Source organism: Taudactylus pleione, unplaced genomic scaffold (assembly GCF_031769625.1).
Source record: "Taudactylus pleione unplaced genomic scaffold, aTauple2 ptg000329l, whole genome shotgun sequence".
Lineage (NCBI taxonomy): Eukaryota > Metazoa > Chordata > Amphibia > Anura > Myobatrachidae > Taudactylus > Taudactylus pleione.
In genome coordinates, this window is record NW_028284730.1 from 8881601 (window position 1) to 8900636 (window position 19036).

At 37.5% G+C, this 19036-nt stretch overlaps 1 protein-coding gene across 1 annotated transcript; it reads right to left on the minus strand.

Annotated features, from left to right (window-relative positions):
* Positions 1–455: 455 nt before the first annotated feature.
* On the minus strand, positions 456–14164 carry LOC148509324 (olfactory receptor 1G1-like). The gene is made up of 4 exons (XM_088443451.1): positions 14099–14164; positions 12643–12754; positions 9836–9895; positions 456–1402 (listed from the first exon to the last, which is right to left on the minus strand). The coding sequence occupies exons 1-4, from the start codon at positions 14162–14164 to the stop codon at positions 456–458; spliced, it is 1185 nt and encodes a 394-aa protein (XP_088299577.1).
* Positions 14165–19036: the final 4872 nt, after the last annotated feature.

The following is a 19036-nucleotide window of genomic DNA, read 5'->3' on the forward strand; positions in this document are numbered from 1 at the left end:
CATGAGCTGCATTTGCTGTTGCTCAATTGCTGGAATTCTGGTTTCAAGTCCTCAAAGGTCCAGGATCAAATTCCATAGAGCACAGCAACAATTTTTATTGCAGGATCATGCTTCTAACAAATATTTATATGGCAGACATATATTCTGCAGGACTTTATAGAGGATATTTTAATCATTGACATCAGTCCCTGTCCCAGTGGACCCTACAATGTATATTCCCTACAACATATACACACATACAGTATACAACAGAGTTATTTTTGGGGGTAGAAGACAAACTACCAGTATGTTTTTGGATTGTGGAAAGAAAGGTAACCAAAGGAAAGCCATTCAAACACAGGAAGAACATACAAACTCCACACATACATAGGCCAGTGCTTGAAATTGAACTCAAGAGCTCAGTTCTGTAAAGCAGCAAGCTATCCATTCTGCCATCATGCTGTCCTACACTTTTATTACATCAATTTATTATTGATTAAATTGTATAGGATTTTAAGTGCTCCCAAAACCTGTTTATTCCTAAGGCTGTACACTAGTGGGTTTAACATTGGTACAGCAGCTATATAGAGCATGGAAAGAATTTTATCCTGTTCTTTAGAATCTTTAGACTCTGGTTTCATGTACAAGAACATACTTGGTCCATAGAATAAAATAACAGTAATAAGATGGGAAGTGCAGCTTGAAAAAATCTTGAGTCGTCCATAAAGAGAATTAATTTTTAATATGGAAGAGATAATAAATACGTAAGAGGTAATAGTAAACGCAAAAGGAAGAAAGGCAATAATTATATCCTCAAAGAACATAAAGATTTCTCTGCTGGTTGTGTCACTAGAGGAGAGTAGAATCAGTGTTTTCAGGTCACAGAGAAAATGGTCAATTTCATGAGAATAGCAGAAAGAAAGCACATATGTGAGCAGGGTATGTACTAAAGAATTGATAGCACTAGTAGCCCAAAGGCAAGTAACCATTACTCTGCACAGTTTTTTACCCATAATAAGAGAGTAACGCAGTGGGATACAAACTGCTACATAGCGGTCATAAGCCATGCAGGTCAGAATGAAGATCTCTGCATCTGCACATAGTGTATAGAAATAAAGTTGAGTTATACAGCTATTAATTGAGATACTGTGACTTTGTGTTAATGTAATGGACAAGAGATTTGGTAGAGTTGTACACACATATATAATGTCTACAGTAGCGAGATTACACAGGAAGAGATACATTGGAGTATGTAGATTAGGTACTAGGCATACAAGGGTTAATATAATTAGATTTCCAGATACAGCCAATGCAAACATTATTAAAACTCCAGTGAAGAGTACAAAACGTTCGGTAGTAGAAGTAGAGAATGCTGTGATGTAGAAATCAGTTACTGTGCTGTTTGAGCATTCAGCCATCTTTTCTACATGGAGAAAAGCAAAAGATTTTAAATAAGTTATACACTTATAGTGCCAAACCCAAACATATATCAACATATTATTTCCAATAAAGGGGATAACTGAAATAATAACAATAATAATAATTATTATTAATATATATATATATATATATATATATATATATACACACATATATATATATATATATATATATATATATATATATATACACACACACACACACAGGTTGAGTCTCCCATATGCAAATATTTTGAAATACGGAATAATTTTAGCATAACTGAGATAATGAAACTTTTGATTTTTGATGGTTCAATGTACACAAATTTTGTCTAAAGCACAAACTATTAATAATATTGTATAAAATGACCTTCAGGCTGTGTGTATAAGGTGTATATGAAAAATAAATAAATTTAATTTCTGTACACAAACTTTGCTTGAGCCACAAAATTCATGAAAATATTGTATAAAATGACTTGCAGGCTGTGTGTATAAGGTGTATATAACACATAAATGCATTCTGTGTGTATATTTGGGTCCCATTAACAAGATATTTCATTATGATGTGCAAATATTCCAAAATACAGAATATTCCATTATCCAAAATACCCCTGATCCCAAGCATTTTGGATATGGGAGACTCAACCTGTATATATATATATGTATATATATATATATATATATATATATATATTAGAGACGTGCAGGCTCGGTTCTACTCGGTTCCGTTCGGTTTTTTTTTACCGAATCTTATTGGCTATCCAAAACTCGTGACAGCTGAAACCCAATAAGATTCGGGAAAAAAAAACGAACGGAACCGAGTAGAACCGAGCCTGCACATCCCTAATATATATATATATATTTTTTTTGCACTGGTGGTGTCTTGATAAAGACCGCATTTCAGCGGTCGAAACGTCGACTTTTACTGCACCAATGTTGTGAATATTAAAGTAGATATTTTTACACTTTGAAGAGAAGCCCTGGTGAGTGAACTCTGTTCTTTTTTCTATGGATTTGGTGGTCGTGGAGCACCAATGAGGCTATCATCCCAGGCTAAGCCTGAATTGCAAACATACAGTGAGTGCTGGCTGTCATTTGAATATGTTCTACATGGAGGCGATAGCTTAGTATATGCTCCCTTAACCATGCACCCTGGTAATTTTTAATTTTTTTTCCAAATTTTAAGTACATGAATATGGCTGTAAAGCTGAAAATTGGAGATATTTCTTGGACAGTTATCATCTGGTGTTTTTGATGGACATTTTTATACATTTTTTATGTAGATTTATTATATTTTTTGGTTGGTGATGAGCTTCTGAAGATGTTGGTATAGGAAGGTTATTTATTATTTGTTGTTTTTCTAAAAACATTTTTCTTTCATTTTGTAAATTTTCTTGTGATGGGTGTTGGTAAAGGATGTCCTGGCAAGCCTAGGTTTTTTGAGTGATGCTCTGCTCAGTGATGCTGAAAATGTACAGGTCGCCCTTACAGATGATGATGCTAACAGAGTACTGATTAAGCAATTGGAATTTGATACTCTCCCCACTCAAACACCAGTGGAGATATACAATAGATTGAGTAGACTAAAAAGGAGGGAGGTGAATTTATTATTACACAGACAATTTTTGTCTGAATACTATAGGACTTAGCATATCCCTAGGGGATTTAGGATGAATAATGTGCCCATCATTGGCCACAGGAACCCTGTTTTCTGCAGTTGATGGTGTGGTATCCTAAATAAATGTTCCCTTGACTTACTGCTTTTGGTAGTGGAGGAGGTTAGAGTTGAATTGAAGAAGACAGGAAGTAAGATCTCCAGTTTTAATAAAGAATTTGGCGGCATACTCAGCGGTGATAATTTAGGACCTTTGCTTGACAAATTAAGTAAGCAGATTGAAAAATATACGGCTGAAATCATGGCCTTTAAGAGGAAAAAGTTTGAGACTGTAGAATATGATTATAAAAATCACACTGTGTATCGATGGTTATCAGGTGATGGTAGCTTCAGAGGAAAACAGTGATGCCCCTTTAGAGAGTTTAGGTTGGACACTACCACCTCCAACTCAAACTCAAATTCAGAATCAGAAGGTTGTGATGCTAGACCTCCTTCTGGTGATTTTTTTTAGACATGGCAACCAGATCACAGCATACAGGTCCATTAAGAAACTTTGCATGCCACACCCAAGGACGAGTAGGTACAAGAATGAGGAATTGATTTTTAATTTGTCAAAACGGATACTGGAGGCTGCTGAAGTCTCCCTTTTGTCTAGAGGCCTCAGCTTTGTACCTACTGTGACTTTAATAGCTTTAATTGGTCAAGTGACCATTATAAGATGGGCAGGAAGCTGAGACTTAAAGAGTTTTTTTCACATCAGATGACTTACAGAATAATATCAATAAGTTTGCAAAATTCAAAAGAGCTAGTGACTTTGACCCACCCTCTAACAACCTGAGCATCAAGACATTCTTACGAATGGTAGATGCGGGGGTCAAGGAGTGGATGGCTAAAAGTCATACGTTTCATAATTTAAGTACTTCTGAGAGATGTGCCTTAAACGCCCTTAGGAATGACCATTTGATAGAAATCCATAAGGCTAATAAGGGGGAAGCAGTTGTGCTCCAGGACAGAGAAAAATATGACCTTGAGATAAAGAGGCAACTTAATGATTCTGTGATGTATGAGAGGGTGAGCAGTAATCCTATACCTAATGTCAAGAAAAATGTTGATGCATTGATTAATTTTGCACTCCTGGAGGGATGGATTAGTGAAACTGTAGCTGTTTTTCTGACTACAGATCACCCAATTGTGTCTATACTATACACCCTTCCAAAGGTGCATAAGTCAATTTTTGTTAACACTTTTGTGCACAGTATTAGATTGTAATCATTTTCTTTATGGTGATGATTTTTTTAGTCAAAGATCTGGGATGGCAATGGGGTCAAATATGGCCCCGGCTTACGCCAACTTATATATGGATGTATATGAGCAATACCATATTCTTTCAAAGTTCAATGAGTGTATACTCTACTACCGAAGATTTATTGATGATATCTTCCTGATATGGCAGGGTGACATGGAGTCTTTCCAGTCAAGGTTTGCTTATCTCAACAGCATCGACAGCCCAGTGCACTTCACTTCTTCAATTGATAAACAACAGATGAGTTTCCTGGATGTTTTAATCTTCAAAAAGGATAACAGATTGGCATATACACTTTACTGTAAACCTACAGACAGAAATACAACTCTCTTGGTGACCAGTCATCATCCAGATGCCCTTAAGAATAACTTACCAGTGGCATAATTTATGAGGGTGCTCAGAAACTACTCTGAAAGCAAGCTACGCAGAAATCTGTCAAGAAATATTGGCCACTACTGGGTACCGATATATTCTTGAATAAAATCGGAAAGAAACCACCCATCTTGAGCATAAGGAGAGGTGCCAACGTGAAGGATCTATTATATAGAACCAATGTGCTGGTTGGGAAGACCAGGTCGGTGAACTGGTTATCAGTGACAAAAAGATGCTTTCATTGCCTTGGATGCACCACATGTAGGGCATTACTGACTGGTAGTTCTTTTCCCCACCCACATAGTGGGAAACAGATCCAGTTAAAATATCAGATGACATGCCAAATGGACCATCTAATATATATCCTGCTTTGTCCCTGCGGGCTGATGTATGTCAGCAAGATGATTAGGACATTCAGGGAATGAATGATGCAGCACCGGTCAGATATCAGGCTAGCTTATGAGAAGGGTGGCACTGATAAGCCAGTTGCAGCACATTTTTTTACATGCAGGACATCAATTCTCGACATTAAAATATATGATAATTGATTGGGTCCCTCCCCTTAAGAGAGGAGGTGACAGAGATCTTAGGTTATTAAAGAGAGAGTCCAAATGGACACACTCATTGGACACCGTGGCCCCACATGGGTTAAACGAGTATAACTATTTGCATTTATTTTTGCATTGACTCTTGTGTATAGCTACACTGGCCATCCTGGAGTAAGCACTTTTTCAGTTTTCAGTTTTTTTAAATTTTTCATTAAATATATTTTTTTTATATTTGTCTATTGTTGGTGGTGGTTGTCACTATGTTTTTAGTTTATTAGAACAGCCCCAACTCCTAAGGCCGGCCTGCATACTCTGTTGACTATAATGGGTCCCTATTGAGTGCAGTAGGAACCTAATTACTTAGATATAGTTCCCTTTGGGGTCAAATATTGGTGTTGCTCATCTGTGCTGAAACGCATGTCATGTGACTTCCAATCACGTGCAATGCAAACAGGAAGTGCCACTCAGCCTACCCGCTGATTTTGCTGTGGGTATTGGAGCACAGATAACGTGACTCACGGTTTTGTGGAACACAAACCGGAAACGCGGACCAGCGTGATTAAGGAGTTGTTAGTTGGCTGTACATCAGCGCAGCTACGCATGTCACGTGACTTCTGGCTGCGTGGTATGCAACCCGGAAGTCCTACTTGCTGATTTGGCTGTGGGTATTAGAGCACAGGTCACGCAACTTCCGGTTTTGTGGAACGCAAACCGGAAACGCAGACCAGCGTGATTAATGAGTTATGTCAGTTGACACTTTGGCTGTATAGAACATGATTGTAGTGCTCACTTCAGGTACCCATTAGCACTGTATGGAGCCATTATTGTGTATGTACATTTTTGAGCTGGTAGTATTGCTGTTGCCCATATTTGGACTTCCAGTTTCCGGTAATTAGTGTGGGTGGAGTCACTCTAATGATTGATTATTATGGGTATATAGAGGTAGGCTGTGGAGTAGATGAGTTGTGTGTCCTGTCTTTTGCACTGGAGGTGTCTTGATAAAGACCGCTTTTCAGCGGTCGAAACGTTGACTTTTACAGCACCAATGTTGTGAATATTAAAGTAGATGTTTTTACACTTTGAAGAGAAGCCCTGGTGAGTGAACTCTGTTCATTTTTCTATGGATTTGGTGGTCGTGGAGCACCATTGAGGCTATCACCCCAGGCTAAGCCTGAATTGCAAACATACAGTGAGTGCTGGCTGTCATTTGAATATATATATATATATATATATCGTCCTTTCCTCCAATAGAACTCAAGGCAATTAACACATAGTATGAACATAAAACAATGGTGTAACTTTGCATGAAATACAGAGACCAGGGAGATAATACAAAGGGTGTGACAGCCATTTGGGGTAATCAATTCCAAGGGTTATTCATCCTACCCATGAAGGATCCAGGTGAGGTAGCCATTTTAGGTGAACTACATAGAATTGGGCAGAACTACTGGGCAGAATAGGCAATGCCTGGAATTGATGACACATAATGGGGGAGATAAAAATTATATGCAAGGCCCTTGCTAAATCATCAGAACCATGCATTTTTCATTCTATACAATAGCGTACCAGGTGAGGCAGCCATGTTGGGCACAGTATAATGGTTATTGTCCACTGCAATAAGGTTACAGTGGACAGGATACAAGTGTAACATTCAGTGGGAAATTACAGAGAGAATAAAAAGAACAGTAATTTGAAGTAGGTGGACATACTATGCAAGTGGTATTGGGAAGTACAGGGACAGTGAAGGGATGGTAGGGAGTCATGATGCGGCAGTATGGAGAGAAATGCAAAGCATTCAGTATATTGCACATATAAGTACAGGGTAAAATTGATTAATAACAGAGATGCTATACTTCAAAATGTGTGAAGACAGAATGCAGTAATGATAATAATAGTGAATGTTAATTAACAATGTGTAAAATTACCCGGCAAGGCTGCAGGAGGTGGAATTGAGTAGAAGCATGCAGAGGTTGTAATTATTGAGTACTTGTCGTATATTTAAGATTAGGTAGTGGGGCAAAATCCTGTCCAAATCAGGGATTATACTCATGGTTATAATTCTATATTTCTACTTGTGAAGAAAGGAGAGATGGGATTTAAAGTCCAGTTAGAACTCCGTATCCTTGGAGTGCAGCCTTCACAATGGCAGGCCAGGCCTGATCCAACCTGCTCAATATACATTATATGTTTATAGAACAGATTCCAGGATTCCAATGCACTTAACCTCATATGCTTGGGTTATACATCCATTTCAAATTGCTTTTAAATATCGCAGTTACATTCATATAGAAAATTAATAAATACATAAATGATTGATAGCCCAGCATGTCCTGAAACCATTTTAGCATTCCCTAATCACAACAGCTGGAGGGACTCAGGTTGGCCAGGCCTTACTTACGGCCTTATAATCAGTCAGACTGAAATTTAGACACAATGCACGATTTGTTATAAAAAAAAGTCACATCTCTTCAGTCAGTTGTAACTGTAAAACTTGAAGACGGGCAGCAGGCTTATATGTATTGCCGAAACATGAATAACATCCCCGTGCTTATATTCGCTAGATACACACAGAGTTGCAGTATATTATTTAATAGAGCAGATAGCAAAAGTCTTTCTGTATTGTATACAAATATAGTATATCTACTGCCATGCAGCTGGTACCATGGACAATATGGGTAAAGCCAAGCACAGGCATATTTATTTTCTGTTTTGTTTATAAGTTTTGCCTAGTGCTACCATGGCTGCTTCCCATCAAAGCCATAAAAAGCTTAACTGGGTGTGACTCACAACTCAGCCCTCTAGATGTTACCCTCTGTACCTAAGAGATGAGAGCACATAACTGCAATTTAATAGTGTATTGAGCATATATGTTAGTGTAGGAACTTGAAGAGAATTGGGGTCCCATGACAACAGGCTGCCACTTAAATGTTTTGACCAAAATATGAACAAAATCCCTTTTATTTGCTAGATACACACAGATTTGCAGTATATTATTAATAATGCTGGTAGCAAAAGTCTTTCTGTTTGGTATACATATATGGCATTAATACTGCCATGCAACAGGTACAATGAACAGGTTGGGTATGATGTCCCGGATGTTGGGATTCCGCTGGTCAGAATACCAACAGTGGCATCCCGACAGCCAGAATCCCAACATCCATAGGAAGTAATGGTGAGTATTTATCTAACGCCTACCCTAACCCACTCTCCCCGGTGTCTAACCCTTACCACCCCCCATAGGGCCTAAACCTAACCTCCCCCTCCCTGCACCCTCAACCTAACACCTTCTCTCCGGTGCCTAAACCTAACCTACCCCCTAGTGCCTAAACCTAACCTCCCCCTCCCTAATCATAATACTCCCTACCCAGTGCCTAACCCTAACCCTTCCCCTAATGCCTAACCCTTACCCCACTACCTAACCCTAACCTCACCCTAACACCCCGATACTTACCTTGGGGATGCTGGCGTCAGAATCCCGACCTGTCGGGATTTCGGCGCTGGTATTACTTTGGGATGCTGGCGTCGGGATACAGGTGCCGAGATCTCGACCTGTTGGGATTTTGGCTCCGGTATTCAGACCGTCGGCATCCCACACGCCAGGATACTGAATACATTCCACCATGAACAATATGTGTAAAACCGAATTTGGGCATACTCCTTTTCTGATCTGTAAACCCGAGCTATAACTCCCTCCCCTTGGCTGTGACTCCCTCCCCTTGTGGTAGAAGGCTGAGATGAGACTGGATTGCGATGGCAGACATGACTTTACGGACTATACACAAAATGCTACAAATCACAGCACACAATTAGAGATGTGCACTGACCCCCATGTTTTGGTTTTGGATCCATATTCATACTCGTGTTTTGGTTTTGCAAAACTACTATCATGTGTTTTGATTTTGAATCTGGATCTTATAATTTTTTTTTAAAACAACTAAAAGCATGTGATTTTTGCAATACAAAACCTGAAATTCAGATTTAAAATCCGAATTTCAGAACCACACATCTCTACACACAATACAAATATATTGAAGGTAATGGCTGTAATGTGCAGCTATTAAGTACCCAAGTGGCTTGTTGATTCTGAATTGCTCAGTGAATCAGGGAGGCAAATATAAATTTTGTACAAACAAAGAAACTATTTTGAGCAGATCCAAAATATGCAAGAAAATAGAGCCACTACCTGTAGGGTTTGGCGAACCTCGAAGAAAAAAACAAGAATAAAATAGAGAAGCGCTGATGTGTCGTACAGTATTGCGCAATTAATTAAATGTCACTAAATTCCAAATACAAATATGCTTTGGATTTTTTTCTGCCATTAAATTAATTGTGCAAGATTGTAAGTCACATCAGTGCAAATATAAATGTATTTATTTATTTTATTTCAACACTTACAAATATACTATATGTGCTGGCTTCCCCTTCCCCACTTGTGCATGAATCAGTCTTTATTTCTGAAAAATGAAGATTCCTTTTGTGTGAAATGCTGTTTTTTTTAAATTTTAATAAATGAGTGTGTTTTTCACAGTTGTAGCCAATCGGATGTAGTCGTCATTAGGAGCTCTTAGTAATCACTTAAACCAGTGTCTGAGTCACTTACCAGAGGGTAGGATATCCCCACGCATTATTCTCAGATGGTGTAATATTCTATGTGACAATGCTATAAATACAAGAGTAAGGAATAAACATAATCAATACAATGTGAAACAATTTTTTAACCATATACATCAATCCACATAGGATTACATTATTACCTGATCCAGGTATCTAAGGGATACGGATGACAATAATTATGCTCCTAACACATAAATTACTCTTAATCCATAATAATGAATCAGTTATCAAACTCTTTATTATCAAGAAACATCCATTACAAACCCCTCAATACATTTGGTTGAGTTTATCACATTTTGGACACTGACAATTTATAAAAGTTTATAGCATGTGAACCACAGTAAATACATTTATAAACTCAAAGGATCCTAATGAAAGTCCTGGCAGCTTGGAGTGTGGTCTTGTTATCAGTGAAAAACTAAGGAATAAACTGTTATATTGCCAATATCGCACCAAGTTTTCATTTCTGTTTCTACTATTCCAAAGGTATAAACACTTGAAAATAGAGCAACATAATGGTCAGCTAATCTATACTGATATTCCATGTCTATATACCGAAAATAGGTCAAACACCTTATTCTTTACTAATTGCAAAATGGGAAAGGGATATATATAGACAATTATTTTGTACATTTAAATTACAATAGTAAATGGCAGATCAGTGTGCAGGTGTTCAGTATAATGTCTTATAGAAGGATTATGGATGCCAGTGGTGTTTTAATTGAGATTTGGTTCATAAAGCTGATGGCTTCAAAATATTTTGACTTATTTTTATACTTTTGGTTATTGTGAGATGATGAAGGGTCAGCCATACAATGGGTGCCTGTCCCATATGTTCTACATACCGACCGTTTGTCTGGTCCATATCTCCTTCATATAAACCACCTGTCTGTCCCCTATCTCCTACATACAGACCACCTGTCTGTCCCCTATCTCCTACATACAGACCACCTGCCTGTCCCCTATCTCCTACATACAAATCATCTGTCTGTCCCCTATCTCCTACATACAGACCACCTGCCTGTCCCCTATTTCCTACATACAGACCACCTGTCTGTCTCTTATCTCCTACATACAGACCACCTGCCTGTCCCCTATCTCCTACATACAAATCATCTGTCTGTCCCCTATCTCCTACATACAGACCACCTGCCTGTCCCCTATCTCCTACAAATAAACCACTTGTATGTCCCCTATCTCCTACATATAAATCATCTGTCTGTTCCCTATCTCCTACATACAAATCATCTGTCTGTCTCCTATCTCATACATACAGACCCCCTGTCTGTCTCCTATCTCCTACATATAAACCACTTGTATGTCCCCTATCTCCTACATATAAATCATCTGTCTGTTCCCTATCTCCTACATACAAATCATCTGTCTGTCTCCTATCTCCTACACAAAGACCGACGGTCTGTCCCATATATCCTACATACAGACGACCTGTCTGTCTCATATCCAGGGGTGTATCTATAATGAGTGTGGGGAACATGGGCCCCTGGGTCCACGGGGGCCCCCGCACTGCACACCCTGCACCCATAATATTACTTACCTCTCCGGAGTCCCACGTCGGTGCGGGGGCCCGGCACTGTAAAACGACTGGAAAATGGCCGCGGCGGCCATTTTCCCATAATTTGTGTATGCGCAGTACAAGGAAAATGGCTGCCATGGCCATTTTCCCGGTGATCTGTGCAGACACTATAGACTCTGGGCACACTCTAGTGCCCGGAGTCTATAACTCTGGTGCTGGCAGCGCACAGCACAGTGCGTTACCAGCTGGATTGGAGGGGGCCCGTGTCGGAGACTGCACATGGGCCCCCTCCTCTCTAGAAATGCCCCTGCTCCTATCTCTTACATATAAACCCCCTGTCTGTCTCCTATCTCCTACATATAAACCATCTGTCTGTTCCATATCTCCTACATACAAATCATCTGTCTGTCTCCTATCTCCTACACACAGACCATATCCATATCTCCTACATACAAATCATCTCTCTGTCCCATATATCCTACATACAAACCCCCTGTCTGTCTCCTATCTCCTACATATAAACCCCCTGTCTGTCTTCTATTTAATACATATAAACCCCCTGTCTGTCTTCTATTTCCTACATATAAACCCCCTGTCTGTCTCCTATCTGCTACATACCCTAAATCTATCTGTTCCATATCTCCTACATACAAATCATCTGTCTGTCCCCTATATTTTTTTTAATCCTCCATGTAGTGCACACTCTGGAAACCCTACTGGAATAAATGCCCATTGAAATTAATGGGAAATGCTGAAGGATTTTTAAAACATCACTGGTGAAATCCCTATCTTTAACCATTTACTTGATTTAGGAATAAAATTGGTAATTACTAAATTATAAAGACGAGTCATGTATTCATAACTTCATTCTAGAAATTTTCTTCAAAGTTACTTGGTGAACAAAATACATTATTCCTAGATCCCCATCTCTGTGGATAACTAGGGAGAGAAAAACAAAAAACAAAACACAAAACAGGTTGCCGGTTAAGACGTAAAGGAAACATACCACTAGTTGCAAGTCTGAAAACAATAAATACATGGATCAGACACAAGTGTTTAAAGCAGATTTCTTGTACAAGAGGATGTTTTACAATGTTTGAAATGCTGAATGAAATGCTGCTGGAAAACATATATAAGAGAATTAGCAGAATTACTATGTACTGTTAATTAGTCAACACAGGTGTAAATAATTATGATCAGTTGACTAATTGCCGTAGCTCTATATACAGAAGATAGTAAAAATAAGACACAAATGTTACCTGAGTACGGAACTCTTCTATTAGATCCATCTACTTGTGGAACAGAGAGATATAAAGAGATTTTGATACCTTTGAGAGTGCAGCGAGATGTCTCCTCTGTGGTATCCAGTCTCTAGAAAATTAACAGAGTATTATTATTATTCTGACTTAAACTTTCAAAAAAATAGCTAAGGGATTACAGTACATTTAATGAACATTATTAATACTAAATAACTAAAAACCAATATCAATGTATACATTATACTGCAGATGCTGAGTTAGTAGAGGTAAATTAGGGGGTAAATTACTTGCCAAAACAAGATATGATTTATGCCAGGCACACTTTACAGACACTTACGTCTAACTTACACCATGTTGTAAACTATTTATTTTATGTGCCACAAATACATTCCCTATTAGAAGAGATGAACGAGTCTGGTACCCCGAGAACCAACAACAGACGGATTTAGGGGATCTGAGTCAAACCAAGTTCAGAATCACTTTGAGGTTCACAGTCAGCTTGGAACTTAGTTTTAAAAACTAAACTCGGGTTTTAGATTACATGTAAACAGGTCCAAATGACATGATTTTAGTTTTTTTTTTAATTTTTAACCCAAATCACGTGATGGTGGTTTTTCTAAACCAAAACCAAAACACGTAGATGAGACCAGATCCAAAACACCTCAACACCTTGTGTTCAAGTCACGCCCCATGCCGTGGGCTTTGCTTAGATGCAGGGTAGTCACTATCCTCTCAGGGTTTCCAGCCCTCTAAAAGTCATCATCAGACAACTCTCTTATGGAGCAGCCTCTGTTCCACACTGCAGTGGTTTCGTACTAAAAGCCTGCAGATCTCCAGCACTCATGTGGGATGACCCCTAGCAACTCCTCCTCTGTGCAGGACTGGTAAGTGGCTCTCTGGGGAGGGGGTTTGGCTGGTCTGTCACCCAACCCTGGTAATAGACAGTGTCTTTCTTGGGGCTCAGCTGTTTCTTCATCTGCAATTCTCTCTGTCAGCTCTCAATAGGAGGTCAGAACAGTGGGTGACACTGTTGAGAGAAAGCACACCATATGGGTCTCCTCTTAAAAGGTACCTCAAACTATCCCCCTAACCTCACTGACCACAGTTTATATATCCTTGGGAAGCAAGCCTCGGCTTCTTCCAGCTGACAGCCCAAGCCTGTTTTAACAATGTCCATGTTGCTGCTGCCTGCACTGTGGCAGTTCCCTGCACTTCATTAACCCTTTCACTGTCACATTCAAAACTCTCTTACTGTAGTGAAGGGTTACAAATGAGCTAGTACACTGGCTTTGGTTTTGCCATGGTGCAAAGTTACTGTACTTGCACTCTTTGTTTTGCTCCCAATTCTGAATCAGCCCCTCAACATTATAAAACAATTATATATTAATAAAGAGGATTATGTACTATAGCTACAGATATCGGTATTCAGTTTCTTTGGCAGCAGCACATCATTTACTGCATATTCACCCACGGTGTTACCAGGCAGAGTCCTCATACCAGCTAAGTACTCTGTTGCTTTCATGGAACCAACTACACTAGGCCGTGACCTTGGCCTTCACTAAGTAAAGTCCATATACTCTTGTGGATATTCCTGGTGAAAAGTCTGGTTCAGTCAATTCCACCTGTTTGCATTTGGCTGCTGTGTGTGTATTTACTCTGTTACACTTGCTGTCTGTTTTGAGCTCCAGGGTTATTGCAATATACTCTGTGTATCTCACTGCATGCTACACACTGAGCCCTCAGTGCCAGCACATACTGTAGATTTATTTTGTTATATGCTACATGCTGTCCAAACAGTGACAAAACCATTGATTTAACTAAATAACTGAACAGCTCTGATGAGGTAAAGTATTATAATACTAATCGTAAATAACCTGAAAATATGCCCATATTCATATGATGAATAAATAACATTTATTATACAGATAATTGTATTTTGAGACTTGTACTTCTAAAATATATGTAGATATACATCACATCTATTCTTAAAAATAATCCACATACAAATCTATATGAGATATATTGGTAAAAAATTAAAAACATATATTAAACGTAAAATGAAATGTCCACAGCAACAGTGTTCGTTCTGAAAAGATTTTTTGTATGTGTGTATACACAAAATAACTACATTTCTACACCAGCAGCCAATGTCAATTAGGTGATCAATCCCTTAATGTGAATAGGTGAAAGACCACTGTAAGTCTGATATGTAGCAATAAAGATACATCCACTTAGAAGATAGTAACTGTGGTCAAGGGTTCTGTGCAAATGTAACAAGGTTTAGCTGTAAGAGTAAATTTGTTACTGAAATTATATCAATATTCCAGCACCTTTTGATACAAAAAAAGGGGGAGAGAAGCCGTTGTTGTACTTGTTGATTTTACTGCTGGAAAGCGGTGTCTAGTTGTTAGTATCGAATCCTGTGGTAGACAACACTCTTAGCTCATTTGGTGGGTGACAGCTTCTTCCGTATACCTGTCCAGATGGTGAAATGCCTGGTTCCCTTCACCATTGTTTCACTGTGAAGAGGGCCTGCTGGCATTAGTATTTGTATGGACCTCTCGATCCCCACCTTCGTCTTTCTGCGTGGAGAGTATATGGTCATGCAGCACCAAGTTGGAAAGTGTGGTACTAGTGACAGGGCAAATGTGCAAGACACACGTGGAGGACCAGTCCGGCTCTTGCTCTCGCTGGGAGACTGGATCGTATCCAAAGTGGTGGCTTGTAATTAGTGGTTTGTCAGTGGAGTTAGAACACAAGATAAGCTGCATATGATCGGCACTGTGCTGTGTCCTTCCTTTCAAAGCCCTAATGTGTTTCTTCCCAATCAGGATTTCTTCAGAGGGGTGTGACAATACGGAGGTTCAACCTCCTTATATACTTAAAATTTATAATCCTAAATGGTAAGCACCCGAGTAGCTTAATTATCTTCTGCGAGCTTAAAGTTACCACATTATAAACAACAAATGCAATTCAGATGTGGGCACAATTACAAATAGAAAAATTGAATTATTAGATAATATATAAATAAATATAAATAAAAACAAACAGTACAGAGTATATATATATATATATATATATATATATATATATAAACATGGCAAACATATAAATATACATAAGAAATACACATAAAAAGGAGGATGGCTTGTTCAAAATAGAGAATACTATCCAAAGTATAGCAGTAGACATACAAACATTTTTTTTAATAACAGGAATAATTTATTGGAGATGGTTCTAATCATAATAATACGTAAAAAATATTGTTCCAAAAAAATCTATGTACAGATTACTAAAACAAAAAGAAAAGAAAGGAAAAAGAAAAATCTTCCAATGTTAGTTGTTTTTATTATTAGTATATAAATCTCGAGATGGTAAGTTTTTATATATTTATTCTTAGTATTCATTATAATTATCCATAAAGCTGAGATGACAAGTTCTAAATTACTGACAGAGTCTAAACAAGTGAAAAATACATGGATGAAGCCCAAATTATTATAATATAGATATTTATATTTATTATAACCTTGACCTCTATCATCAAAGATTACTTAAAATAGACAAAAACCCAGGTAGAATGGAGTTCATTATTGACTAAATATTGCTATTACTTCATTCACTTAATAGATCTCCAGACCTTAATCATAATTAAATTCATACAAAATACAGAAATATATCAAACAGATATTTAGACTATACCACAGAAAAAATAAAAATGAAAAATAAATCAGATGGATGGGTTTGGATTGTTTGGCACCTTAGGTCACAACAATAATACTAACTCTCTTCATATCTAAACACTTTTGTAAATGGTGTCAGTAGTATTAAATAACATTACAGCACATAATTGAAATCCAATGTCTCATCAAGACCCTCTGGATACAAGCAATTACATTTGTGGATCCAGTAAACCTCTTTTTTACACAGTAGTTTAAATCTATCACCTCCCCTGTTGGTTATACTGATACTGTATGTTCTATTCCTGTGATCTTTAAGATTTCTGGATTACTGTTATGACATACAGCAAATTATTTAGAGACGCTGTGTGTCATAGTTAGGATATTTGTCTGATGGTTCCACCGATATGTAATAGGTTGCACCCACATTGGAGCAAATAAATAACATATTGTGTACTACAGTTAATGTATTCTTTCATTTTGTTAATTTTGCTTGAGAAAGATAAAAGTACATCTTTTGGTTTATTATTAGTATATGGGCACATTCCACATTATAAGCCTTCACATTTGTAAAATCCTGTTGGAATACTGGAGTTAACCAGAGTTGGCTGGATATTAGTACATTTTAGAAAGCTTGGTGCTAAGATGTTTATAAGATTGCAGTTTTTTTTAAATATCACCCTAGGTTTATCAGCTACAATATCTTTTAGAACTGGGTATCTTTTGAGAAGGGGCCAATTTCTCCATATGAAGACTTTAATGAAATATGCAGATTTATTATACTTGTGTATATATAAGGTACAGTTTATTTTTGGTTCAAAAGACGTTAATCTAGCCACACAAACAAATATCAGTTAAAAAGACATTTATTACAAAGTTAAAGAAAAAGTTAATTATTAACACTTAACTTGCTTGTCAGATCATCTACTCAGAACATAAATGGTTTAATTCCCAGGAGCCCCTCCAACACTTTGGAGCTGGAATCTCATACATCGAGCATAGGCTGATTCTATACTGTCAAATTTCAATTTATATAGGAGAAACACTCCTACATTTTAACAAGTATAAAGGTCATGTTTGGAAATATACATACATATTAATATTAATAGACAGTAGGGGGCACTGTTGCCTCAATTATGAATGTTGGAAATCTCAACAACAACTTGTTTTATAGTGCATGTTTTCAGATTAACTGAAGATAAAACAATGTTGACTCAGGATTAAGTATGTCTTGTCACATAACTAAACAGTGACCTTTGTCCTTTCTTTGTATTAAAAGAAATGTTTAATAATAAACATTATAAAAAATACATAAATGTGAGTCACTCTTCCAAGAAGAAAGGATACCTGGTTGAAAAAAATCTATATTTATTTTCAAATGATAAAAATAAATAATATGAAACAAATATGTGAAATAGTAAAATAATTACATAACAAAAACATATTTTCAATTCAATAAACTTGGATGAGAGATCTAAAACACCCAAAATATTAATCATAAAAAAATACATCCAACATTAAGTGATCCAGAAACAAATTGTCATGTATGTATAATACATGTATAAATAATTATATCTTAGAATCTATCTGTAAAGCGTAAAAAAGTAAGAATAGTGTTAAGAGACTGAGTTATTAGTGTTATTATGTTATTAGTAGCAACTGTGACAGTTATTATTAGGGGTAAATTTACTAAGGTGAGAGTTTTTAGAAATGGAGATTTTGCCCATAGCAACCAATCAGATTCTAGCTATTATCTTCTACAAGGTGCTAGTTAAATGTTAAGTGTTAAGTAGAATCTGATTGGTTGCTATGGGCAACATCTCCACTTCTAAAAACTCTCACCTTAGTAAATCTAGTGTAATTATGTTATTCGTAGCAACTGTGAGAGCTATTAGTGTTATTATGTTATTAGTAGCAACTGTGAGATTTATTAGTGTTATTATATTATTAGCAGCAACATAAAATCCTTCTATGGCGTCTATAGTAATCTTTTACAGATGTGTCCTCGCTCATCCTTGTCTTGGTCATTCCATACAGGCATCTTAGTCATGCCATAAAATACCATGGGTTAGTGTGGTAAGAAACGGTAAGACATGAGACGATCCATGGCACCCAATACACAGCTTAACCGCTGGCTGGCCAGTGTGCCAATAATGAAAATTATAGTAATGAATACAATAGCAGTGTATGGAGATGGCACTACAGTTTACCATATACAGTAGCAAGTCCTGACAGGAGGGCCAATCACATACAGTGTAAACCAGTGGGACTGCAGTGCAGTCCAAAATTCAAGTAGGGGAGCCACTCCAACTGCCAGAAAGTCCCAGCCAGCAATGTTTGGCAGTGTTTGGAGGGGCAGTTGGCGTGGCTCCCCTTTTTGAATTTTGGATTGTGCTGCAGTCTCACTTCTGGACCCTCCAATGATGTAAACAGTCACAGATGTAAACCAACGGAGCAGCAATGAACAGGGATTTTATTTTGTTTGTTTCTGTGAAAAGTTGCACAGCTGAATGTTAATAAGCCACAGACAAAGTCATTAAATAAAGTGACTCCTGTATTACAGTGTTGCAAGTACCAGTGTTAGTAGAGGTTACATTGAAACAAAGGAATGCTTACATGTATTAGGAAATTTATTTCCAATATGAATCATCAACCTTGGAATTCAACAGTCATAAAATATCTCATGAATGGTTATTTAATTAGTCTCTAACTTTTTG

Coding starts and splice junctions, on each gene's coding strand:
- LOC148509324 (XM_088443451.1), bottom strand. CDS start 14,164: ATGAAAGCAACAGAGTACTTAGCTGGTATGAGGACTCTGCCTGGTAAC. Junction 9,896..12,642: donor TAGAAGAGTTCCGTACTCAG/GTAACATTTGTG, acceptor TTGTATTTATAG/CATTGTCACATAGAATATTA. Junction 1,403..9,835: donor TGGGGATATCCTACCCTCTG/GTAAGTGACTCA, acceptor TTCTCCATGTAG/AAAAGATGGCTGAATGCTCA.